This window comes from Ambystoma mexicanum, chromosome 3p (assembly GCF_040938575.1).
Source record: "Ambystoma mexicanum isolate Mex_15411 chromosome 3p, UKY_AmexF1_1, whole genome shotgun sequence".
NCBI lineage: Eukaryota > Metazoa > Chordata > Amphibia > Caudata > Ambystomatidae > Ambystoma > Ambystoma mexicanum.
In genome coordinates, this window is record NC_090925.1 from 732,907,262 (window position 1) to 732,928,558 (window position 21,297).

Genomic DNA, 21,297 nt, shown 5'->3' on the forward strand with positions numbered 1-21,297 from the left:
CAACAGTGGTCCCTGATTGGACCACTGCTGGCTGTTTAAAAGGAGCAGGTCCTTACCATTGGTGGGCTTGGACTTGCTTGCAGGCTGGATTTTGTAGAAGAATAGGACTCCTGCAGCCATTTCTGCAGATCAGCATTTGAGCCAAGAATCCTGTGTTGAAGAAAAGCCAACTGCGCATCCGAGGAAGACTCCTGGAGAGGCCCAGCATCCCTTTGTGCCCCTGGCCTGGTGAAACCCTGTTGGGCTACCTGATCTGTGAAGGCCCTGTGTGGTGCTTCAACACCTGGACTGGTTCAACAAACCAGCCTTGACGTTTTCCTGAGGATCCAGCCGTCCTTAGCCTTTGGAAGTGTTCCTGGACTACCAGGTGGGCTGACCAGCTCTCAAGTGGGCTATCTTGCTAGAACCGTCACTGTTCTGCATTCGCAGCTGGAACTTCGGTGGTCGCCAGCTTGTGGTATAAGTCTGTTTCCTGCTGGATTTTGGCCTCATAACTTCAAGGGATCCTGCTCTGGAATGCCTTCTCCAACAGTGACTGGAAGGACATCTGCCGTCGCCTCTGTGCTGTGGCCATTGCTGGAACTCGCCTTCACCCTGTCTTGTGAATTGTTCTGAAGAGGTCTGCATCAGTGCTTTCTACAGTTTTCTCCCTCGCCAAACGTTGCACTCTGCACCTGGACTCAACTGGAAAGAATTCATGCACACACAGCACCTGGGCACTTTTCTCAGGAACGAGCGGTGGGAAAACCAGACTCCAGCGACCCCCAGTCGACCCTTCTAGTCTTCTGAAAAATGTTGATTCGAGAGGGACGGAGGGGGGTTAAGTAAACGTAAAGCATTTGTCTCCCCCCTCTCCTCTTTAGGATAACATTGAGAACAAGTCTCTTTGCATCCTTCCATTCCACTGCTTTTTGGTCGTCGCATCTGAGCAGTGAAACCTGAAAGATAAGAACACATTTGTACTTGCCAGAAACTTTGTTGCATCTCCTCTCTTAAACAATTCACTGACACAAATACTTTACCTGCATCAGACGCATTCTGGGAAGAAGCATTGTGACTTTTGGGCACAAGGCCCCACTCTTCATAGGGATTGGATCTGTGAAGCTTTGGCATATTTCTTGAGACCTGGTTCCATGTTACTGTATTACTTACCTTATTTTATTAATTGAAGTCATTGAATGCATTTTAGAATCGATGATAATATATGTTTATTATTGAGTGTTGTGCGCGATATATTATCACCTGCTAGTTTCATTTTTTAGTGTTTTATTTTTGTACATTACTGTCTAAAATAAATGATTTTGCACTTCACTGTGTGGACTCATTGTGGACCCCTGATCCAACTCAGACTCTGCTGCTCTCCATTGCTTCCTTGATTGGATTTTGGCTATGTGAGGGTCAGAAATACAAGGCGGATAACTAGATAAAGGTTTTTCACAATTAGCTATTTTATTAAATTAATAGGGGGTGACAAATACCTCACTTTCCCTAACCAAATGAGGATTTCCCTGCCTCTAAAACTAAGATTAAAGGAAAACACTCAAACATCAAAAGGTATCTGTCTCTCTCCCTTAGACATATAATAAACTCATACAGGACTCTTTATGGCTGTTTAAACTCCACGAAATAACAGTAATGCTTAAACATAAATATCCTTGCGCCCATGGTTGGATCCCCTTCCCCAGGATTAATGTATGCTTTGCCAAATAAATGTTCCAATTAACTAAGTTATTTTCAATGGTTAAGTTCTGCTTCAAGGTTAATCCAAAATTCCTTTCAGTAGCCAAGTTCTATTTTACTTGGTTACTTGGATTATTTTATGATTACGCAAAGTTCATCATTCTGCAACATAAAGTTTGCACAAGCTCTTGTTGATCAAACCAAAAAGTTTTTTTCATAATTCCAGTGAATATTTCAATTGAACTGTTCCTCTTTGAAAAAAAGACAACTACTTCACATTTCTTCTTTATAAACAACAATGTTTTTGTCAGGATGGTTTTACCATAGTTCATCAATCACGTTTATGGCGTTGCCACTTTCTTTCCACCACCAACCTTTCACCACAATGCAGTGCTTCAATATCTTCTTCCTGGTCCACTAACCTGCCAGGACTAACACTTGCAATCCCTTTCCTGGTGCACTCGTCTGCCAGGATAAAACTCCTACCACTACTACAAATATTCTGTGATGAGATAAACTTCAAGTTTTAACAAAGTCTTTGACTTTCAACAACTTTAAGATTCTCAACTCCATTCTGCATGGATACAACACCACATGATGTTTGTTCAACTGATTTGTTCACCACAGGTTATATTCCTTTCTCCCTTGATACTTTCCACAAGGAGGGCTTCTGTAATGGCCACTCTTCGACTTGGCCAATGCTGATTGTTATTTGGATTAAATATGGCCTCCTCTTTGCTTCGACAATGTTGGTTAGAGTCTGCATTCAGTACTGTTCCCTTTTTACTTGGGCAATAACAGTTGTAAACCTCCTCCACTTTGTTTCCTCTCAGTATAAGGATTGCAAAAGAAATACTTTCTCATTTGTTCGGCATTCAAACTATCTTTATGCATCCAGCGGTCTTTCACAGCGGGCACCAGGGTTACCTATCACAGGCCAACTCACTGCTCTCTCCTTGTGCATCCACTTTACACGTTGCTGCCACTTCTTCTGTCTTCGCGTTTGGAGCTTCGTGTGTCCTGTGGCTTTCATCACAGGAGCCTGCATTGGTCCTGGTGTTCTCCAGTGCTCGCAAGCCACCGGAGTTACTAGGGAACGTAGAGCTTCTCTCTGCCACAAGGCTGCCTGTCAGTCACACTTCCCACTGCACAAACTCTGCAGTTTAGGCTTCTCACTCCTGTGACTCCCTCTGCACCATAATCCGCCAAACCAACAACTGTGGTTCCGGTGTCTTCATTCCTCTGCCCTTGCTGCATACACGGCTGCCGTCTGCTTTTCCTACTGTTTCCAATGGCCTGCACCTGAAGGTGCTTTAAATAATCAAAAGTCCCGCTCCGGTGTGGGCCATTGGAAACACAAGACTGCATACTGCAGTTCTGTGCCTCTAAACCCCTTTTCCTCATCCCAGTACCTAGGGCATTATGGGACTTGAAGTCCCTAATGTTCGGATTTCTTTTATGTTCGACCTCAGTTTTACAATAGGAGATTAAAACTGTGGGACCATCAGGGAAGATGGTTAGCGGGCTCTCCCAATTTTCCTACCCCAGGTCCCCTCCCATGTGATCCTCCCTCACAGCACCACCACCAGGGTCAGGATCAGGAAGCGTCTGCCTTTCCCTTGGCCACATGAGAAGAGTCCCAGGGTTTTTGGGATAATCACTTCTGATTCATCACAGCTACCCTCTGAGTTCCCCTCTTCACTATATCTAGGGTGGCCTCCTAAAATGTGGCCACCAGGCTAGATTCTAGAAATCTATTTTAACAATCTCTTAAACCCACTTTGGGGGCTGAGGTACTTCAGGCTGATTTTTTAATTGTTTGTAGACACTGTAGCCCCCCCACCCCCCAAGTTGAGATACCTATTGGGTGCTGAGCAACTACCCGATTTTCCTGATTTTCTTATTTTGTGATGTTGATTACTCTATTACCACAACCGAATTGTGATTCCCAACTGTCTGTACGTTTCTGGAGAAAACCTATGTTTCCGATAAGTGTGTTCTATTTCGTGCAATAACTTTTAACTGGGTTCAGACCTGATACTTTATGAACTGATGTAAGATAGTGCCCTTGCTCATAGGTCCACTCTGTCGGGGTGGTATGCCATGCTGTCTGCATCCTAGGCCACTGCCTACAGCTCCATTACAGAGGCAGCTTTGCTTACAAATGTATCTGTTTTTCTTTCCGGACAGTTGTGCACAGACAAGCCGGATAGACCGGAGTGAAACCGTGCCTTCGATAGTGCTGCAGACCTGCCAGCTGCTCTGTTTTCCCTTCGCAATAGACCTGGATCCTGAGGTTCTCTCAGACATTCTGACTGCAGTGCAGGATCTTGAAACGCCAGTGCATCTACTGAAGGTATCATGCCCTTGTCTTTATCCATCACATAATGGGGTGCCGTTTATTTCTCTTCTGACATGCTGCCATCATATTGCTCTCACAATCTTTCTTCCCCTCCTTCCCTGTCCACTATATGCCTCTCACTCCTCCTTCCCCGTCTTAATATTTTTATTGAAACTAACTATATCTGGCTTATCGTATGTCGATCTCCTGCCTCTCGCTCTCCTGCCAGTCGCTCTCCCTGCCTCAGGCTCGCTCGCTTTACCTTGCTCTCTCACTCACCTTTCTGATCTTCAGTGCTAGACAATGAGCAAGGCTGTAGATTCCTGGAGAGCCTTATGTTTTAATAATTGTTTGTGGTGTGGGATGGGAGGTAGAGAACTTCACTGACTTTTAAAAGGGAGGGACTGGGTCGGGGGCAATGTATGTAGGGTGCCAGATTAAAAATAATTCAAACCGTGACGTGCCAACAGCATAAAAGTAGAACTGCAGTTTCACAGTGGTTGCCAACACACAAGTAGTAAGTACCGCACTTCGATAGGACGGGGCATTGTCACTAGTTTGTAATTTCATAACTTGGGAGTCTAATCAAGGTTATCTGAATTAGGAAAACTATTTGCCGACTGCAAATGACTCCATTAAAGCATTATTGAATTGGCCTGTGCACACTTCCTTCCCCCTGTTATTCCAGAAGATGCACAGGCAAAGATTCACGGGTAGTAATCCGAGCAGAGCTGTTCTTACTATGGTTCCGTGTGTAGGAGAGATTTCTGCAGAGCCTTCACACCCGACCCTCTCCATCCCACACAATGCCTGCGCCCCGTTTCTTAAAGCCACCCAAGCTGTTGCTGACAGGATCGCAACCAGAGACAAAAACACATATCGTCAAGGATTTGGGGCGGGGCACATTGAATTTACTATGCCTACACATTTTTTAAATAGAAAGACATTTTAAAAATGAGAGCAGCAGTGAGAGGGGGGTGGCCAGCCTGGTATTTGGAGACATGCGTCACCATTGTGTGTATTGCAAGACTGTCACCATCACCCTGAGGGCGTTCTAATAGGTATTAGGGCTGGGAGATGTATCGAGTTTTTGCTGATCATATATCGATATGTTTTCAAAATCGATATAGGATGATAGTCTCGTTAACATAGAGCTATGTACATATATACATTATTACATATACTACATTTTTTATTTACATTTTCATATTTACACATTTGTGTATTCTCACACAGAAAGAGGAACTCTGTATTTGCACTTTATTTTGATAAAGGTCTTTTAAATAAAGGTGTTCGAGACATCTCACATGTAGTTGGCTTACAACTGAGTATTTAATCCACATAAACAATATCGAGATGTATATCGCCATACAGCCCAAAAATATTGAGATATAACTTTTGGTCCATATCACCCAGCCCTAAAAGAATGTTGCTTTTGTCTTACTGAGTAAAGCACATTTTCAAAACCTAAAATAACCACATCAATTGTACTCTTTCAAAAAAAAACATATGCAAGAGTGGGAAGGGAGAAATGGCACAAGCGTGGGTTCCTGGCCTGATTGAATAAAATCAAATAGCGTTTTGGTAACAGAAGGAGGACCACAGATATTTATATTTGGCAAATATGTCTGTGATGAAAGGATTGCATGCTTGAATCAATTCAATAAGTGCCAAATGCACACTGAGCTTGGTGTTCGTTTAACTTCTCACAGCATTCACCCTAACATTAAAGTGAACAATATATACTCATTCAAGCAACCTCAGGATTTGGATGAGAGAATACAATGGCTGTGACATCTGTCACTCCATTGGGCAGGGACGTTTTCCTTATATGGTTTCTCTCCAGAAAGCAGGAAGCTGTGCTGACTTTTAGGGTCTTGCATATGCTCAGTTCCCAATACACAGACGTTCTTGGCTATGTATAGGATTTTGTGTTTGCCCTGGACATGATGCTAGCACTTCTCTCTAAATGGATTGGTCTGCCTGTCTTTGTTTATCCTCTTTGTTTCCTCTTTTATATTTGATGTTGTTTTCTATTTCTCTCCTGTTTATCTCTCACTCATCACTCACATAAGGATGCTACCACCATCACCACCTCACGCTTTTTACTACATTTTACTCTCGCTGTCTTTTCTCCTGCCTTTATGAGCCCCCTTTCTCTTCCTACCTTTCCTACTCTGTATACTTTTGTTAAGTGTGTGATATCTTAAATCCTGTGTATGCTGCAGACTGCCCCATATCAGTGTCTTCCTTCCTTTGATTTTCCAGTCCCTGTTCTCATATTTGCCTTTTTTCTATGTATGTTAATTGATTTTCTGTACTTTCCCATTCCTACTAGGTGTGCTGTCACCATCTTCCACTCACGCTTGCAGAGGTTCCCATGAGCCTCTTATGCCGTCTGATTCTCAGCAGTGAGGTATTCGTCGTACAGTTTGCAGAGGCGGCGTCCTCAGCTGAGAAAGCAGTAGCCTTCTTGTCCTCCGTTTTGTTGGCAGACCAGACCCTGCTAACCTCCGACCTCCTGTCACTCCTCACGCACATAGCCCGAGCGTCGCCTACACATCTCCCACTACTGCACAAAATCCTACGAGGAGCAGATGGCACATATGAACCTCTCCGCTACATTCTGAAAGTCCGGGAGGACCCCACACGGGCCAAAGCCTGTGGCCTGGTGGGAAACATGCTTCGCCATGGCCAGGACTTGAACCAGGAACTGCTGGCACAGCCTGGTCTTCTGGAGAAGCTTCTGGATTGCTTGTCGGATGAAGATGGCAGAGTACGCCGTTCAGCTAGCTTTGCCATAGGGAATGTGGCCTACCAGGGTGGATCATTAGCACAATCTCTGGCCAGGGCCGTGCCAGGAATTGTTCGGCTGCTGGGAGACCCACAGGCCAAGACACGGGGAAATGCAGCATCTGCTCTGGGGAACCTAGGCATGCACTCTGAGGCCCTGAGGGACATCCTGATCCAGAACCGTGCTCCCCACCTGCTACTGGAGGCTGCATGCCATGACCCAGTGCCGGCTGTGCATGAGGCGTCACTAATCGCATTGCGCACGCTGGGGCAGCAACCAACGATCCACCAGGTGAGTCTCCTGCGAGCCATTCTTCACAGTTCTTGATGCATGATTGTTTTCTGTGCATCCTGATATTAATCCTTCCTCTTAAACTCCTTTGTCACCTCAAACTCCTCTAAATGTATCCTACCAAAAAATAATCTCCATCCCTTTCTTGTCTTTCTTGACCCTTTACCACTCTGCCATCCGTACCCTCTGTCATCTTGCACCTCTTGATTCCATTTCCTCCTCTCTTTCTTTTCTTGGCTGGCTTCCCTTTCACTCCCAACTTAAATTGAACTTCCTCTGCCTAGTTTTTAAATCTCTTCATGGGCTAGCTCCCCCTTACCTTTCCTCTCTCCTTTCTTTCTACTCTCCTTCTCGCTCGCTCAGATCCGCTGATCTCTTCCTACTCTCAGTACCTCCTTCCCCTTGTGCTTCCTCTCGTTTCCGTTCCTTTCAGCTTCTAGCCCCCCATCACTGGAACTCTTTACCTCTCTCCATCCGTTCCATTTTCTCTTACCCCTCTTTCCGTGCCTCCTTGAAATCTTTCCTTCTTCACCCCGCCCTAACTCCCCTCCTTCTCCCATTATCTCCCTCCTTTATCTCTACCCTCCTACCTACTTCCCCTGTTCTTCGCTTTCTTTCTCATCCCTCCTTCCCTCCTCATGTTATCTCTGTATTCTTCCCCCGCTCTGACCTCCCTTTCTACTTCCCTTTCTTCTTCCTCTTATCTATTCCTCCTTTAGAACTGGTCAATTGATCTACATACTGTTTTTGATGGTTTGTTTCATGCCTTTGTGACTTTATGCGTCTTGTTTACTATGTATTCTTGTTGTATTGTAAAGCGCTTTGGCGTAAAGCGCTATATAAACCTAATAAATACAAATACAAATAGATTGTATTCTCAATTAATCCCACTATCCCCATCTCGTTCCAGTTTGATTCCCCTTCCTCCCTAATTATCCTGTAAATCAATTGTATCCTCGAACCTCTACACAACTCAACTTCCTTCCTAATCTGCACTCTGCTGCTTTTTAACCGCCTCTGCTCCCTCCCATCTCCTCTGACCACCTCACAATAAGACCAACTCCCCCACGTTGTCTAACAATCCTACCTTCCAGCTGCACTGTACCCCATATCGGTTTCTCCTTACTCCACCATTCAAACTCCCTTCCCCAAATTCTTGATTCTGCATTACCGCTCCTTTTTTCACAGTTTCTCTTTCTGTTTCAGTCTCCACATGTCCCTCCTCTTGCAGCTAGCCATCACTGACTCCCTCTTGCCCCTCTCTCCGTCTCATTGCCCTATCCCTCGTTCTCCTGTCCCTTCACCTCATCCACTTTCTTGGTTCACTGTGATTTCATTGCAGAAATAACAGAGACGTAAAATACAGAGTGCAAAAAATATTGCAAGAAAAAAATATCGAAATGCCTTTTATAGTGCACATTGTAAAAATACAAATTTTTTGGGGGGGGGGGGCGAGCCCCTTTACCTCTTTTACACTCTCCTAGTCCCCCCATCCCAATTTTGATCTAAATCTGTTTATTTTTTTACACCAAAACCCACCCCAATCATTTTCTTTATTTTGATATTTTTCTGCTGTAAATTTCATCTTTGTAAATTCATTCTTTATTTTTTCCTGCAATATTATCACTGGATTCCCACGTTCTCCTTTTCCAACTTTATCCTCTTTTCACTGGCTACCCCCTTTCTGCCATATTTTTCCCCTCCTTCCCTATTCTCCCCACCTTTTTTTAAAGTTTGAGTGTCTGGTTATTTGGGATGTCTCTTTGATAAAAATTCCTTTATTTTTTGAATGCAGGTTCTTGTGTCTCTGAAAGCCAGCGAGAAACTGACCGCAATTTCCCAGAATGTACAAGTGAGCCGGTCAAATGGGAGCCCACGGGTCTCCTCTGCACATCACTGCAAGAAGCTGATACACCTCCTCAGACCCACACAAAGTGCATGAGAGAAGAGAGAGAGACGGCCGGTAGAATAGAAAGGACCAACTGAGAATGGCAAAATGGAATGAGATTGTTAGGAGGAACTGAGTAATTTGAGGGGAAGGCTAGAGACTGTCAATGAGATTTAAAAGGAAGGAGGGATGGGAGGGGAGGGACGCAGACCATGAGCCAAGGAAGAGAAACTAAGAGAGATAAGGAAACAAAGAATAAGATGGGGCTCTCTGAGGTGGAAGAAGGCTGATAGGAAGATGTGGGACAGACTGTTTGTGAATGGGGTGAGAGGGACAGTGATCCGAGGGAGGAGGAATAGAAAGAGTGCAGTAGAGGGACGAGTAGTCCTGGAGAGAGATGTGCATGATGTGGAGCAGCGGAGTAGAAAGATGGGTGAATGCTGTGGCTGAGCGCAGAGGCTGTAGGGTAGGGAGTGTGCTTTCTGAAAGGGAATGCGGGAGAATGAGGACACAAGGAAATTGAGAAGTGAAAGGAAGAGGAGAGCCAGTTTAACAAGTGAGGATGAGTGCAATGGGGAGCTGACGGGCCTCGAGGTCATGAGAGGAATAATGGGTTTATGTAATAGAGTGAGGTGAGGAAAAGAGTACAGAAGGTTCTACAATGTTTGCTCGAGAAAATGTGTTTAGAGCCCATTTGCTTGAATGTTCTTCTTTTTACACATTTAAGCGCATAAAATGTGGGGGGAGACCCCTTGCAACACCCCCACCTTAATATACCTAAACGCTAACCCTCTACTTTTGAAGCAAAATGTTGTAAAAAAAAAGCCTCAAGAAAATCGGCCTTGAACAAATGCATGTGCGAGCAAATGGGCAAGCACCGTGCAGAAGATGGTGAGATTTTATGGGCAAAAAGATAGCCACCTTTGCGGAGGACAGGGAGGAGATGCTGGTGTTTTTTTTAACCATGTTTTTTGCAATCAGAAATGTGACTACTTTTTTGTATAGATTTTATTTTCTCAAAGGTTTTATTTTTTGCCACTGACCTATTTATGACGTGAATAAAGCACATTTTCTGCATCCTCTTTGTTCTGACACTTCTGGGCAGATTGTCCATTGCCCACACAAAGCCTCCATCTAGGATCCAGCGCCACCTCTGTACACTGAGTCTGGATTCCTTAGGATACGTCTTTTTCCTGAGCCAGTCCTTACTAATGCTGAAGAAGTATTGCTTTCACAAAAGTGCAAAATAGATTCCTCAGCTATTGCACAAGGAGTAGCTATGAAAGCATATACATTATTCCTGCCTAATCTCCCCGACCGGAACACATTGATGCTCCCGCTGTATGGTCCTGCCTAAAGACCCGCTGGAACCTGCCTGCTTTCTACATGTTCCTTCTCTCTACACCAAACCACCTGATGTGCTTCCGCCTCCGAATGTTACTCCCTTATCTGCTGTGTGCTGCCTCCCAGGCTCTGCTTTACCTTTGCCGGGCATTCCCCTCTTCCACTGATGTTACCATTTCAGCCTCCTCCGTATCACCTTCCCTACCACCTGCACGTTATGGTGTCCTTTATTCAACTGGGTCACTTTCTTCCCCCTGTTGTACCATTTGCAACCTCTGATGTTCTCACCTTCTCCTTATGTTTCGCCACCTCCTTGCTGCACCCTGATTCCTACCACCTCTTCTTGTCTTCGATTCCTGGGTCCTGATTTGACCACCCCCTCCTGCAACCGTTGTCCTCCTGAGGTTACCACTGTCACTCCTTTACTTCTCACCGCAGACGCAAGGAATCTCCTTTTTTGGGAAGCACAAGTGCTCTTACGAGACAGTACTAACACGTTGCTATGTTTATTGAATGGAGCACTCAATAGGTTTGCTATACGCTTCTTTATTGCACATCGAAAAATGTAATATATATATTTATATGTGTATATATATATATATATATTTCTGAGGCTTGTGGAATCTGCTTAGATCACATGCTGTGCATAGGCCGACATCTAGTGGAAGCTGCGGAGTATTACAGTTTGTTTTTCGAAAGTCGAAAATGGGCGTCGACACAGGTGTGCCAGTAATACTATCCCTAGTGTGACGTCCACTGTACCCAAGATCCCTCACGCGTGTAGGATCCTCAGATTGTTTTTTTCCGCCATACTGGTCGGAAGCATCTTGCGGAGTTCCCTGGCCTTAGCCATACTTTTGATGTTATTATAATTATAATTCTTATTCATTCCCTTCCCCACCCCAACGTCGACCCTCAACCTCGACGACGGCTGGAGAAGTCATCGACCGTCGACTGCTGCACAACGGATCTGGGCCTCGGAAGGCCGCTGGCCTCGGCCCGGGCCTAGTAGGCCGCTGGCCTCGGCCCTTACAAGTAGGGAGAGTGGGGGGTGGTACATACTCTTCACTCTTGATATATAGTTACATTTATATATTCCTACACTTAGCAGCCCGCTGCCTTAAGGTGCGTATGGAGGGTACCCCTTTTCAATTCTGCCCCAAGTGCAATCGCAAATACCCTTGGGTCGACAGGCACGCCACGTGCAATCTCTGCTTGCCGAGGGATCACCCCGAAGCGAACTGCAGAGCGTGTAGTAGGTTTAAACCTAAGACACTTAAGGACCGTTCGACAAAGCGTTGGGCCCACCACGCCAGGCAGGAGGCCATGGCAGCGGAGGGCGCCTTCAGCGATGGCAGCGACGCCGTACTTTCGGACGGCGAGGGCATTACGGCGTCGAAAGACAGCCGACGAGCGCAGGTCCCCGACCTCGGAAGGTCGTCCGGCAGGGCGGCTATGGGGAAGACCCCCGGCGACGCAAGCGCTACACACCTAACACACACTAAACACACTAAGACCAACCGGACCTCGACAACGTCGACTTCCCGGAAAGAGGCACAAAAAGAACGGTCCGACTCGGTGTCCTCTGGGCGCTCTCGATCGAGATCGCCTCACGACGCAAGGCAATCATCCACTCTTGCCAAGAGTGCCTCGCTACACACATTAACGGAAGTTCGATCGCCCAGGCCGCGTTCCAAGATACCGAGACCGCGGTTAACGCCAGGCGTCGAAAGTCTCTGGGGCCTCCAAGGGACAGGGAAAACATTTTTCCACGCACGGGGAGGGGGGGAAACAGCGGAAAGCACAGCCTTCCACCCCTGTAAAGCCATCCTCTCACCCTAGGCAGACAAGCAAACACAAGTCTACCCTTGAAAAGTCCCATAAATCACCTGCTAAAGTAATTCCCTGTTCCAGGGAATGGTCCAGTGAAGACATAGACAGGGTTATGTCTAGGATGTCTTCCTTAGCTGATTTTTATGATAAGAACCCAGAACACTTTCTTTCATATAACCCTCAAGGGGCCACACCCTCAGGCTCCTCCGATCCCATCCCGCTAAGTAAAAAGCCCCGGTTCGAAAGACCTGAACCCTTCGAGGTTCAGCCTTACTCCACTCCATATTCTACTCCACTCCCCAGTTACCAGGGACAAGTTTTCCCTGAAGAGGACCAGGAGTTTGACATTATGGAAGAACAAACCAGGACAGATTACTATGCGGAGGATGAGGACCTGGAGGAGGGAGAAGATGAGCAGGAAATTTACAGAGTAGATTCTCTAGTACAAAGCGAAGCCCCAGTTACTGACTCTCCAGTTGATAACCAGCCCCTCCTTAACGAGGTTCTCGCTCGAGCAGCGGAACACTTCCACATCGACACCCACGGTGTACAGGAGGAAAGGGACTTCGCGGAGGAGTTTGTAGGAGAGAGAAGACCGGTCGCTCAGACCATCCCTATCCTCAAATCCATCCAACGAAGAATAGATCCTTCCCTGGTGAATCCGAACCTCACCAGAGCTGTCAACCCCAGAATTAAAAAGATTTTCCGGCCAGCCCAGTCTGACCCTCTGTATATAAGGGGACATCTTAAACCAGATTCCCTAGTGGTTACCAACACTAGAAAAAGGGCTGGCACGCCCTTATCTTCATCAGAAGCTCCTCCCGACAAGGAGAGCAAAAAACTTTACGGGTTTGGCAGGAAGGTAGCCTCAACGTCCGCCTACCAAGCAAGGATTGCGAATTCCACCACCCTGTTGGCTAGTTACAATTGCCATCAATGGGAAGAAGTCGCGGCGCTCATTGCCTCTGCTCCAGAACCGTTAAAGGGCCAGCTGGCTCGGATCTCGGCAGAGGGGAGAGCCGTGTCTGGTTGCATTTTAAAAGCAACTTTCGACGCCGCTGACAACGCAGGGAGATTGATAGCAGAAGGTACTGTTATCAAAAGACATGCGTGGTTACGGCAGTCGGGATTCAAAACAGAAACCCAGGCTTCTTTAATAGACAAGCCAGTGGAACCCGACCTATTGTTTGGGAAAGCGGTCGAAGACGCACTTAAAAATGCCAAAGATGAATATGAGACTCTCAAATCCCTTGGCCAGCTTACCAACAAACCCCCTAACCAGAGGGGGAACAGTAATTTTCGTCGCCCACGCGGCCAAAATTCACAAAGAGGCAACTATGCCCAGGGACAGGGTACACAATGGAATAACAACCAGCAGTCTACCCAGAGTTACGGCAGGGGTAACAAGAGAGGTCGTGGAAGAGGCAGAGGCAGCCCCAACAAGGGAGGTGGCACGCCTCCACCAAAACAGTGACGCTCAGTTCAGGGTCCCTTGTCACGCAACCCCAGTAGGGGGACGCATTTCCACCTTCACCCAAGCTTGGGAAGGGATCACCTCAGACAGATGGGTGCTGTCAACAGTATCCGCAGGATATTGTATAGAACTACTGCAGCGTCCCCGGAACCATCCTCCACGACAAAGAGTGCACTCCCTAGAGCATCAAAGGATCCTTCTCGAGGAGATCGCCATTCTGCTAGAAAAGGACGCGATAGAACTCGTCCCAGGACTCCAGGTAAACAAGGGTATCTATTCAACTTACTTCCTTGTGCCAAAGAAAGATTTGACAATGCGCCCAGTATTGGACTTACGGCCTGCCAACAAGTATGTCAAGCCCCAAAAATTCCGTATGACCACGCTACAAGAGGTAATCCCCCTCCTAAAAAAGGGGGATTACATGGCAACCTTGGATATGAAAGATGCTTATTTTCATATTTCCATGCTCCCAGCGCACAGAAAGTACTTGCGCTTCAAGGTGGACAGTCGCCACTACCAATTCAAGGTACTGCCCTTCGGGATAGCTTCAGCACCAAGGGTATTCACCAAGGTACTGGCGGTGGCGGCTGCACACCTACGCAGGGAGGCAATCCCGGTGTACCCTTATCTGGACGACTGGCTCATAACGGGGGAAACCCCAGGAATTTGCAGGTCAAACATTCAGAGGACTATCGACCTCCTCCACGAATTAGGCTTCTCTATCAACGAGAAAAAGTCAAGTCTGGTGCCAAGCACCTCAAAACAGTTTCTAGGAGCTATCCTAGATACTCAGAAAGGATTGACCTTCCCTTCGGAAGAGAGAATTCGGAATATACTTCTGCAAATTCCGCATTATCAGTCAGGTCAACAGATAACAGTACGCAAAGCTATGCGGTTACTGGGCATGATGGCGTCATGCATTTACCTGGTCCCCCAAGCGCGTCTGCGCATGCGTCCCATGCAGGAATGGTTGGCGAAACAGTGGTCTCAGGCAAGTGGTCATTGGGACGATCTAGTGGTCGTTTCGCCAACACTCGTACAGAGCCTACACTGGTGGACAAGAGAGAATCTCGCAAAGGGGAAACCCTTTTACGATCCCGAAGTACAAGCCGTGGTGACTACAGATGCATGCCTGACTGGGTGGGGAGCTCACCATCTCCACCACACAGCTCAGGGTCTCTGGTCTCACTCAGTAGCCAAGAACCACATCAATCTGCTAGAGCTTCTGGCAGTATTCCGAGCGCTAAAGGCGTTCGAGCCCCATCTACTGAACTTGTCGGTGCAGATCAGGACGGACAGCACGACAGCCATGTTCTATCTAAACAAGCAAGGGGGGACTCGTTCGCCAAATCTGTCCAAGCTTGCCCAGAAAATCTGGATATGGGCACTCAGACGGAACATCTTCCTGTCATCGCAACATGTTCCAGGGGAGCTCAATTCCCTAGCGGATGCTCTAAGCAGAGACTCCCTCCCAGAAGAACACGAATGGGTCCTTCACAGAGACGTGGTAGAAGATCTCTTCTCTCAGTGGGGTTTCCCCACTATAGACCTATTCGCCACAAGCGAAAACAAACAATGCCCAGGATTTGCATCCAGGTTCCCCCCGCCGGACTCCCAAGGGAATGCCCTGTGGATGAACTGGTCAGGGATGTTTGCATACGCTTTTCCACCAACTCCTCATCAGGAAGGTGGTGTACAAGATGAACAAGGAATCGATGACGCTCATCCTAGTTGCTCCCATGTGGGCGAGACAACAATGGTTTCCACACCTACGCAGGATGGCGGTGTGCGAGCCCATCAGACTCCCAGCCTGGTACAACCTACTGTCCCAGCAACAGGGTCAAACAGTGCATCAGGAACCCAACTCTATGAACCTAGCAGCATGGCTCCTGAAGTCATAGAGTTTGGACATCTCAAATTACCACAGAGGTGTATGGACATTCTAAAGGAGTCCAGGAAACCAAATACAAGGCACTGTTACTTTGATAAGTGGAAAAGATTCGTTATCTGGTGCCAGAATAAACAAATCAACCCGGTTGATTGCACTCCTTCCAACGTTGTGACATACATGCTCCACCTGCTGGATGCAGGGTTGGTTTTTAACTCGCTGAAAGTACACCTGGCAGCCCTCTCGGCTTACACCACATCCCATAACAAGGTCTCGTGGTGGAAAGTGCCAGTGGTTAAAGCCTTCATGGAAGGAGTAAAGAGACTTCACCCTCCTATTTCGAACCCACCGCCAGGATGGGACCTCAACGTGGTGCTAGCTAAGCTCATGGGACCCCCATTCGAACCCATGCATAAAAGTAGTCTCAAACACCTGACTTATAAAACGGCCTTCTTAGTAGCCATTACCTCCATAAGAAGGGTCAGTGAAATTCCGGCTCTGTCAGTGCAAGATCCTTTCTTTACTATCCACAAGGACAAACTGGTTTTACGCACACACCCTAGGTTCTCACCTAAATTCATATCCAAGTTCCATGTAAACCAGTCCATCGAGCTTCCGGCTTTCTTCCAAAACCCGCAAAGCTCGGCTGAGGTGAAACTACACACCCTAGATGTGCGTAGGGCGGTCCTATACTATGTAAATAAAACCAGACCGCTAAGGAAAACAGATCAACTGTTTGTCTCCGTAGCTACAGGCAGAGAGGGGGATCGCGTCTCTAAGGGCGCTATCTCGAAGTGGATTATCAACTGTATACAGCTGTGTTACTCTCTTTCTGAAAAGACTCTGCCTTTTACGCCAAGGGCCCACTCTACTAGAGGCATTGGTGCCACTCTGGCTTTCATTGCAAATGTTCCCCTCGACACCATTTGCAAAGCGGCTACTTGGAGCTCTATTCACACTTTTACTCAGCATTACTGCATTGACACTCATTCCAAGACAGATACACAAGTGGGACAAGCGGTTCTAAGTCACCTGTTTGCTCATGACCCTTCTCACATCCCACCTCCTTCTTCTGGTACTGCTCGCTAATCTATGCACAGCATGTGATCTAAGCAGATTCCACAAGCCTCAGAAGGGATACATTACTCACCGTAATCGTATTTCTGATGCTTGTATCTGCTTAGATTCACATGCGACCCACCCTTCCTCCCCTCCGAGAGAAGGCGCATGATTGCTTGTAGTCTTACCTTTCTGTCTATCTGCTTGGATTATCTGTACTCACGCTACTCCTCATGCTTCCTCATGTCAGAAAAAATACAATCTGAGGATCCTACATGCGTGAGGGATCTTGGGTACAGTGGACGTCACACTAGGGATAGTATTACTGGCACGCCTGTGTCGACGCCCATTTTCGACTTTCGAAAAACAAACTGTAATACTCCGCAGCTTCCACTAGATGTCGGCCTATGCACAGCATGTGAATCTAAGCAGATACAAGCATCAGAAATACGATTACGGTGAGTAATGTATCCCATATATACACACACTCACACAGTGTTATTGGCTATCAAGCCAGAGATCACCACCTTCCTATGGTGGCCGTTCTTCTTTGAAGTCTTCACATTGCTGTAACCACTTATCACGTGACAAACCCAACATTCGTTTCGTATCTGGGTGGGGGGGGGCCTTCATTAGGGGACGTGGCTTATGAAAAGAATGGAAAGCATGTGCGAAAGCCTGTATATGTAGAGTATATATCGTTTTAATGTACAATAAAGAAGTGTATAGCAAACCTCTCGATTGCTAACATGTTACCATTATCGAATCAAAACGACTCCCATTTTGCCAAATAGTGTCTTCTTTGCGTCTGTTAAATGAATGTCCTGAATTGCCCGCCTTTCCTAGATATTTGTGTCCCTCAGTCCTCACCACCTCTCTTTGTTACCACCTCGTCCACTCGCTAACTCCCACCATCCCCGGCCGTTCACTCTTTTAATATGGCCACCTCCTGCTTTACCCTCTTAGCTCTCGCTAGCTCCTCCAGCTCGCCACTGCTGCCATCTCTCCAGTTTCATCAGTCGCTGCAACCTCTGCTCTCTCCATTGCTCTCCAGTCTTCTCCAAACACGAGCCTCCTGCAGTCAAGACTCAGCAGCTGCCGCTTGATTATTTGCAATGTGTCACATAAGGGGGTAGCCGCCTAACAAAGTTACACCATACTATAACTTGTGTATGTGGTGGGTATTATAAAATTGGTGGTCTATGCAGAAGTTAACCTATGATTCATCCTAGTGATGTAATCTGACATCCCCTGGTGGTTGAAAACAAGACAATATAATTTGTATTGTATAGGCAAGTTCTATTACAAGAAACCAGTTTTATATGGTGCAGTTTATTTAAATTTTATTGCACTCAATTTTCTTTAACAAAACAACAGACAGAAATGCAGTATGATGGAAAAGCAAAAGAATTTTTCAAGGCAATAGTAGAGCATCAGTCTCAAACCAAAAAGAAGAATTACTTATAGCATCATCATTTGCATGGTAGGATTCTTTTACCAGCAGCAACAGGGTAACACTTATTTTAGTTACAAGGAAGGTTTAACAGATTGTTTAACAAATTGTTTTCCCAATTGGGAAGCTCTGTAACACCAAATAAAGCAGGACAGAGTGGTGAATGTTAGTAGAGTAGTGTACATTTACATATAGGTGGGCAACAATTTTCCTCACAATATCAATGGTGAATCCTGTATAGTTGTACACTAGTATACAGATCTACAAGTGACCAATCCTCAGTCGGTCAAAGAGACCCCTAGTACAGTGGAAACTGTATCGAAGGTAGGTACACTAGAGGGGCAGCCCATAATGGCGGAACCAAAGGCTGAAGTAAGCAATGTGTCACATAAGGGGGTAGCCGCCTAACAAAGTTACACCATACTATAACTTGTGTATGTGGTGGGTATTATAAAATTGGTGGTCTATGCAGAAATTAACCTTGATTATTTGCATACTGTGCTCCCTCTTCCCCTGGTAAGACTTTCCCTGAGGGCTTGCAGCTGTGATTTGCAATTGGGTGAGGCCTGGAATTGGCTCTATACCCTCAGTGCACCTGGGGCTACTTTAGAGTCAAGGGGTTGGCCCAAACCTATATCTGGGTTGTACCTCCCCTTGAAGGATGGTGTTCGCCCTCAAACACTGTTGTGACCTGTACAGAGCTGAGGCTTCAGTGATTTCAGCATGTGAATTGAAAGCTGGAAATGCACGGGGTTCATTTTCTGAACACAGTTTGTGCAGAAAAATTGAGACATTGTACCACAGTGCTAGAAACGCTCGCCAGGTAACATTGGTTCTGTAACTTGTTTAGTGCGCTAAACCTTCAGTGTTCAGAAGATTGCAAACTGGCAACATTGTACTGTCAGAGCCGTAGAGTTCAGCACAGGTCCCACACACCTTTTGAAAGGCCTGCTGTGATAAAGAGTGAAATTGTAAATAACAAGATGCTCGCTACTGTTGCTGAGTGAAGAGAAATCACTTCTCTTAAAGGGAACGCTGTCAATTTCCATGTTGGAGCTTTGGCTCTCCTCAAATGGCCCTTTAGGGGGTCACAAATATTCATCTGTAGGGTCTTACTAGAGTTTTGGGCAGGACCTAAACCTCTAGTGCTAGACCGCCCTGAAGGGCTAGTGTTGTGGGATGGGGCCATGTCCTCAAGACTGTCTTGTGATAAGCCACTGTGATTGGCCCCTGCTGTGTGACGGGTACCAAGATACTGTCTATGGGATCCTCTTCACACCTCTTGTGATCCCACCATCCCCTACCTCTGGGTGGCATCCAGGCTCCTGAGTCACCACCAGAACCATGCAACAGACTTTGTCACATGTTTACCCTGAGAATTGCTTGGGGATAGGCTCAGAGGTTGGCTTTTCATAATGATTTTAAAGCCCATTCATGAGGTATGTGATAAATATTGTAAGTGGCATTGAAATATCCCACAGTCCGACCACATTCATGAGATGGGCCTTGTAGGTGTCAGAAAAACCCTTGCGTAGTACTAGTGTCCAGTATTTTATGGCCAGATTAGGTGGTGTGTCCATTTTAAGATTGATGATTCCTACAATGCCTACTTCGAATGGTTTGTGTCCTCCAACATATTCCTCATCTTTGACATGTATTGTCCACAGCTCGGCTGTGGACACTACAGGTCAAAGATGAGGAATACGTTGGTGGAACATCTAGTCGAAAGAACGTTACCTGGGGTAAGTAACTTGTTCTTCTCCTTGATGGGAAATTAATTATTAATCACACACGATGAATATCTCTGCTGCACAGTGGGATCCCGAAACGCACTACATCAAGAGAGAATTCTCTTAGAAATAAATTCAAATTAATCATAAGGACTCATTTGTTTTTACAAGTCAAAAGAAACATCACACTTTGTCACCATTTTACTTTCTACAAATGTGATAAACACGCTTTGAAAAAACACAGCCTTCAGGAGGCCGCACCATTAGCCTTTTTCATCCTGTATGTGTGAGCCTTTGAACACACACTATCCACGTACATTATTATTTATTTATTTTTAGCTCCTATGTTTTAAGTTCACTTGCAATTTCTCTTCATGATTGAAGGTTTGAATCCAGGTTTTTCTGTCGGATTTTTCTTTCGCACTTTTCCTGGTCTGTTTCACACATATCCAAAAAAGATAGCAAGACGGGATGAGAATTCTGTGTGCATGGCACTGTCTGCCAGCAGAATGTTCCATTGAAGAATTACAAGTTTGATAGCATATGAAGGCCTGTGTCTATTTCCCGAAAAAGTGTCTAAAATTAGGTAAATGCCCTTGAAACCTAAAATAGGATTTTAGTCAGAATAAAAAAGGAGTTGAAAACAGCATGGTGTAACGATTTATTAAGAGGCCACTCTCAAAACAGGAAGTTCCTTACCTCCCCAATGAAGTGTCAGACAACAAACTGTTTAATGTCAATTCTTTGTTTAGCCCTATTTCAGATTCCTCTCATGCCCCTTAGATCCCTCCCTGTGTGCCACCAATGAGCTAAGAACCAGGCCGCTGTACAGGAAATATATTTATATTTATTTGAATTATAGGTAATGGAGATTGCACCAAAACTACACATTCCTCTTCATCTGTGGCTCACAATTAAACTTCTTTTTACATAAATAAATCACACAAGTTGGTTGGGAAAAGCACAAATCTCAATACTTTACTTTCTACCGATTTCAATTCAAGAAATAATCGACACTGGTCAATGAACAAAATCAATTTACATATGCAGTGCTGTGCAATTTCGATTTTCCTCTGCACTTAAAAAGGCTAGCAGTTTAGTTTACAGGGTTGCATACATGAGGTCTCACTTTTGTAAGCACACTCCCCCCGAGCCCCAAAACCCAAGCATCAATTATGTGCAGCACCCTTCTATTCAAAGGCCAGGTCTAGGGAGTTGGGACTGTTTCAGAAGTTTTTCAGACCCCACTCATTTAAAGGACTGTGGTGCGAAAGTCAGACAGTAAAATAGGGATGGTTTAGGAATTCTGGATTTTTAGTCCTCCCTCACTTAAAGGCCTGTGTTGGGGAATTTGGACAGTTAAATGGGGAGTTGCACATTTTGAATTTTTAGCCTCTCCATCCCCTCCACTTAAAGGCCTCTGTTGGGGAAGTTGAGTTTAGGGATTTTAGTTTAGGGACAAGGACACCCCGCTTCCTAAAAGAAGTCGGGGTTAACAGGTAAAATAGGATTGCCCAATTAC

At 45.9% G+C, this 21,297-nt stretch overlaps 1 protein-coding gene across 1 annotated transcript in view; it reads left to right on the forward strand.

Moving 5' to 3' along the window:
• Positions 1-10,071, forward strand: part of STK36 (serine/threonine kinase 36) — a 682,518-nt gene extending 672,447 nt beyond the window's left edge. The window contains exons 24-26 of the mRNA XM_069651602.1: positions 3,871-4,036; positions 6,360-7,106; positions 8,902-10,071. Coding sequence (XP_069507703.1) covers positions 3,871-4,036; positions 6,360-7,106; positions 8,902-9,048 — 1,060 coding nt within the window. The 3' untranslated portion in view covers positions 9,049-10,071. The remainder of the gene's footprint in view (positions 1-3,870; positions 4,037-6,359; positions 7,107-8,901) is intronic.
• The last annotated feature ends 11,226 nt before the right edge of the window (positions 10,072-21,297 follow it).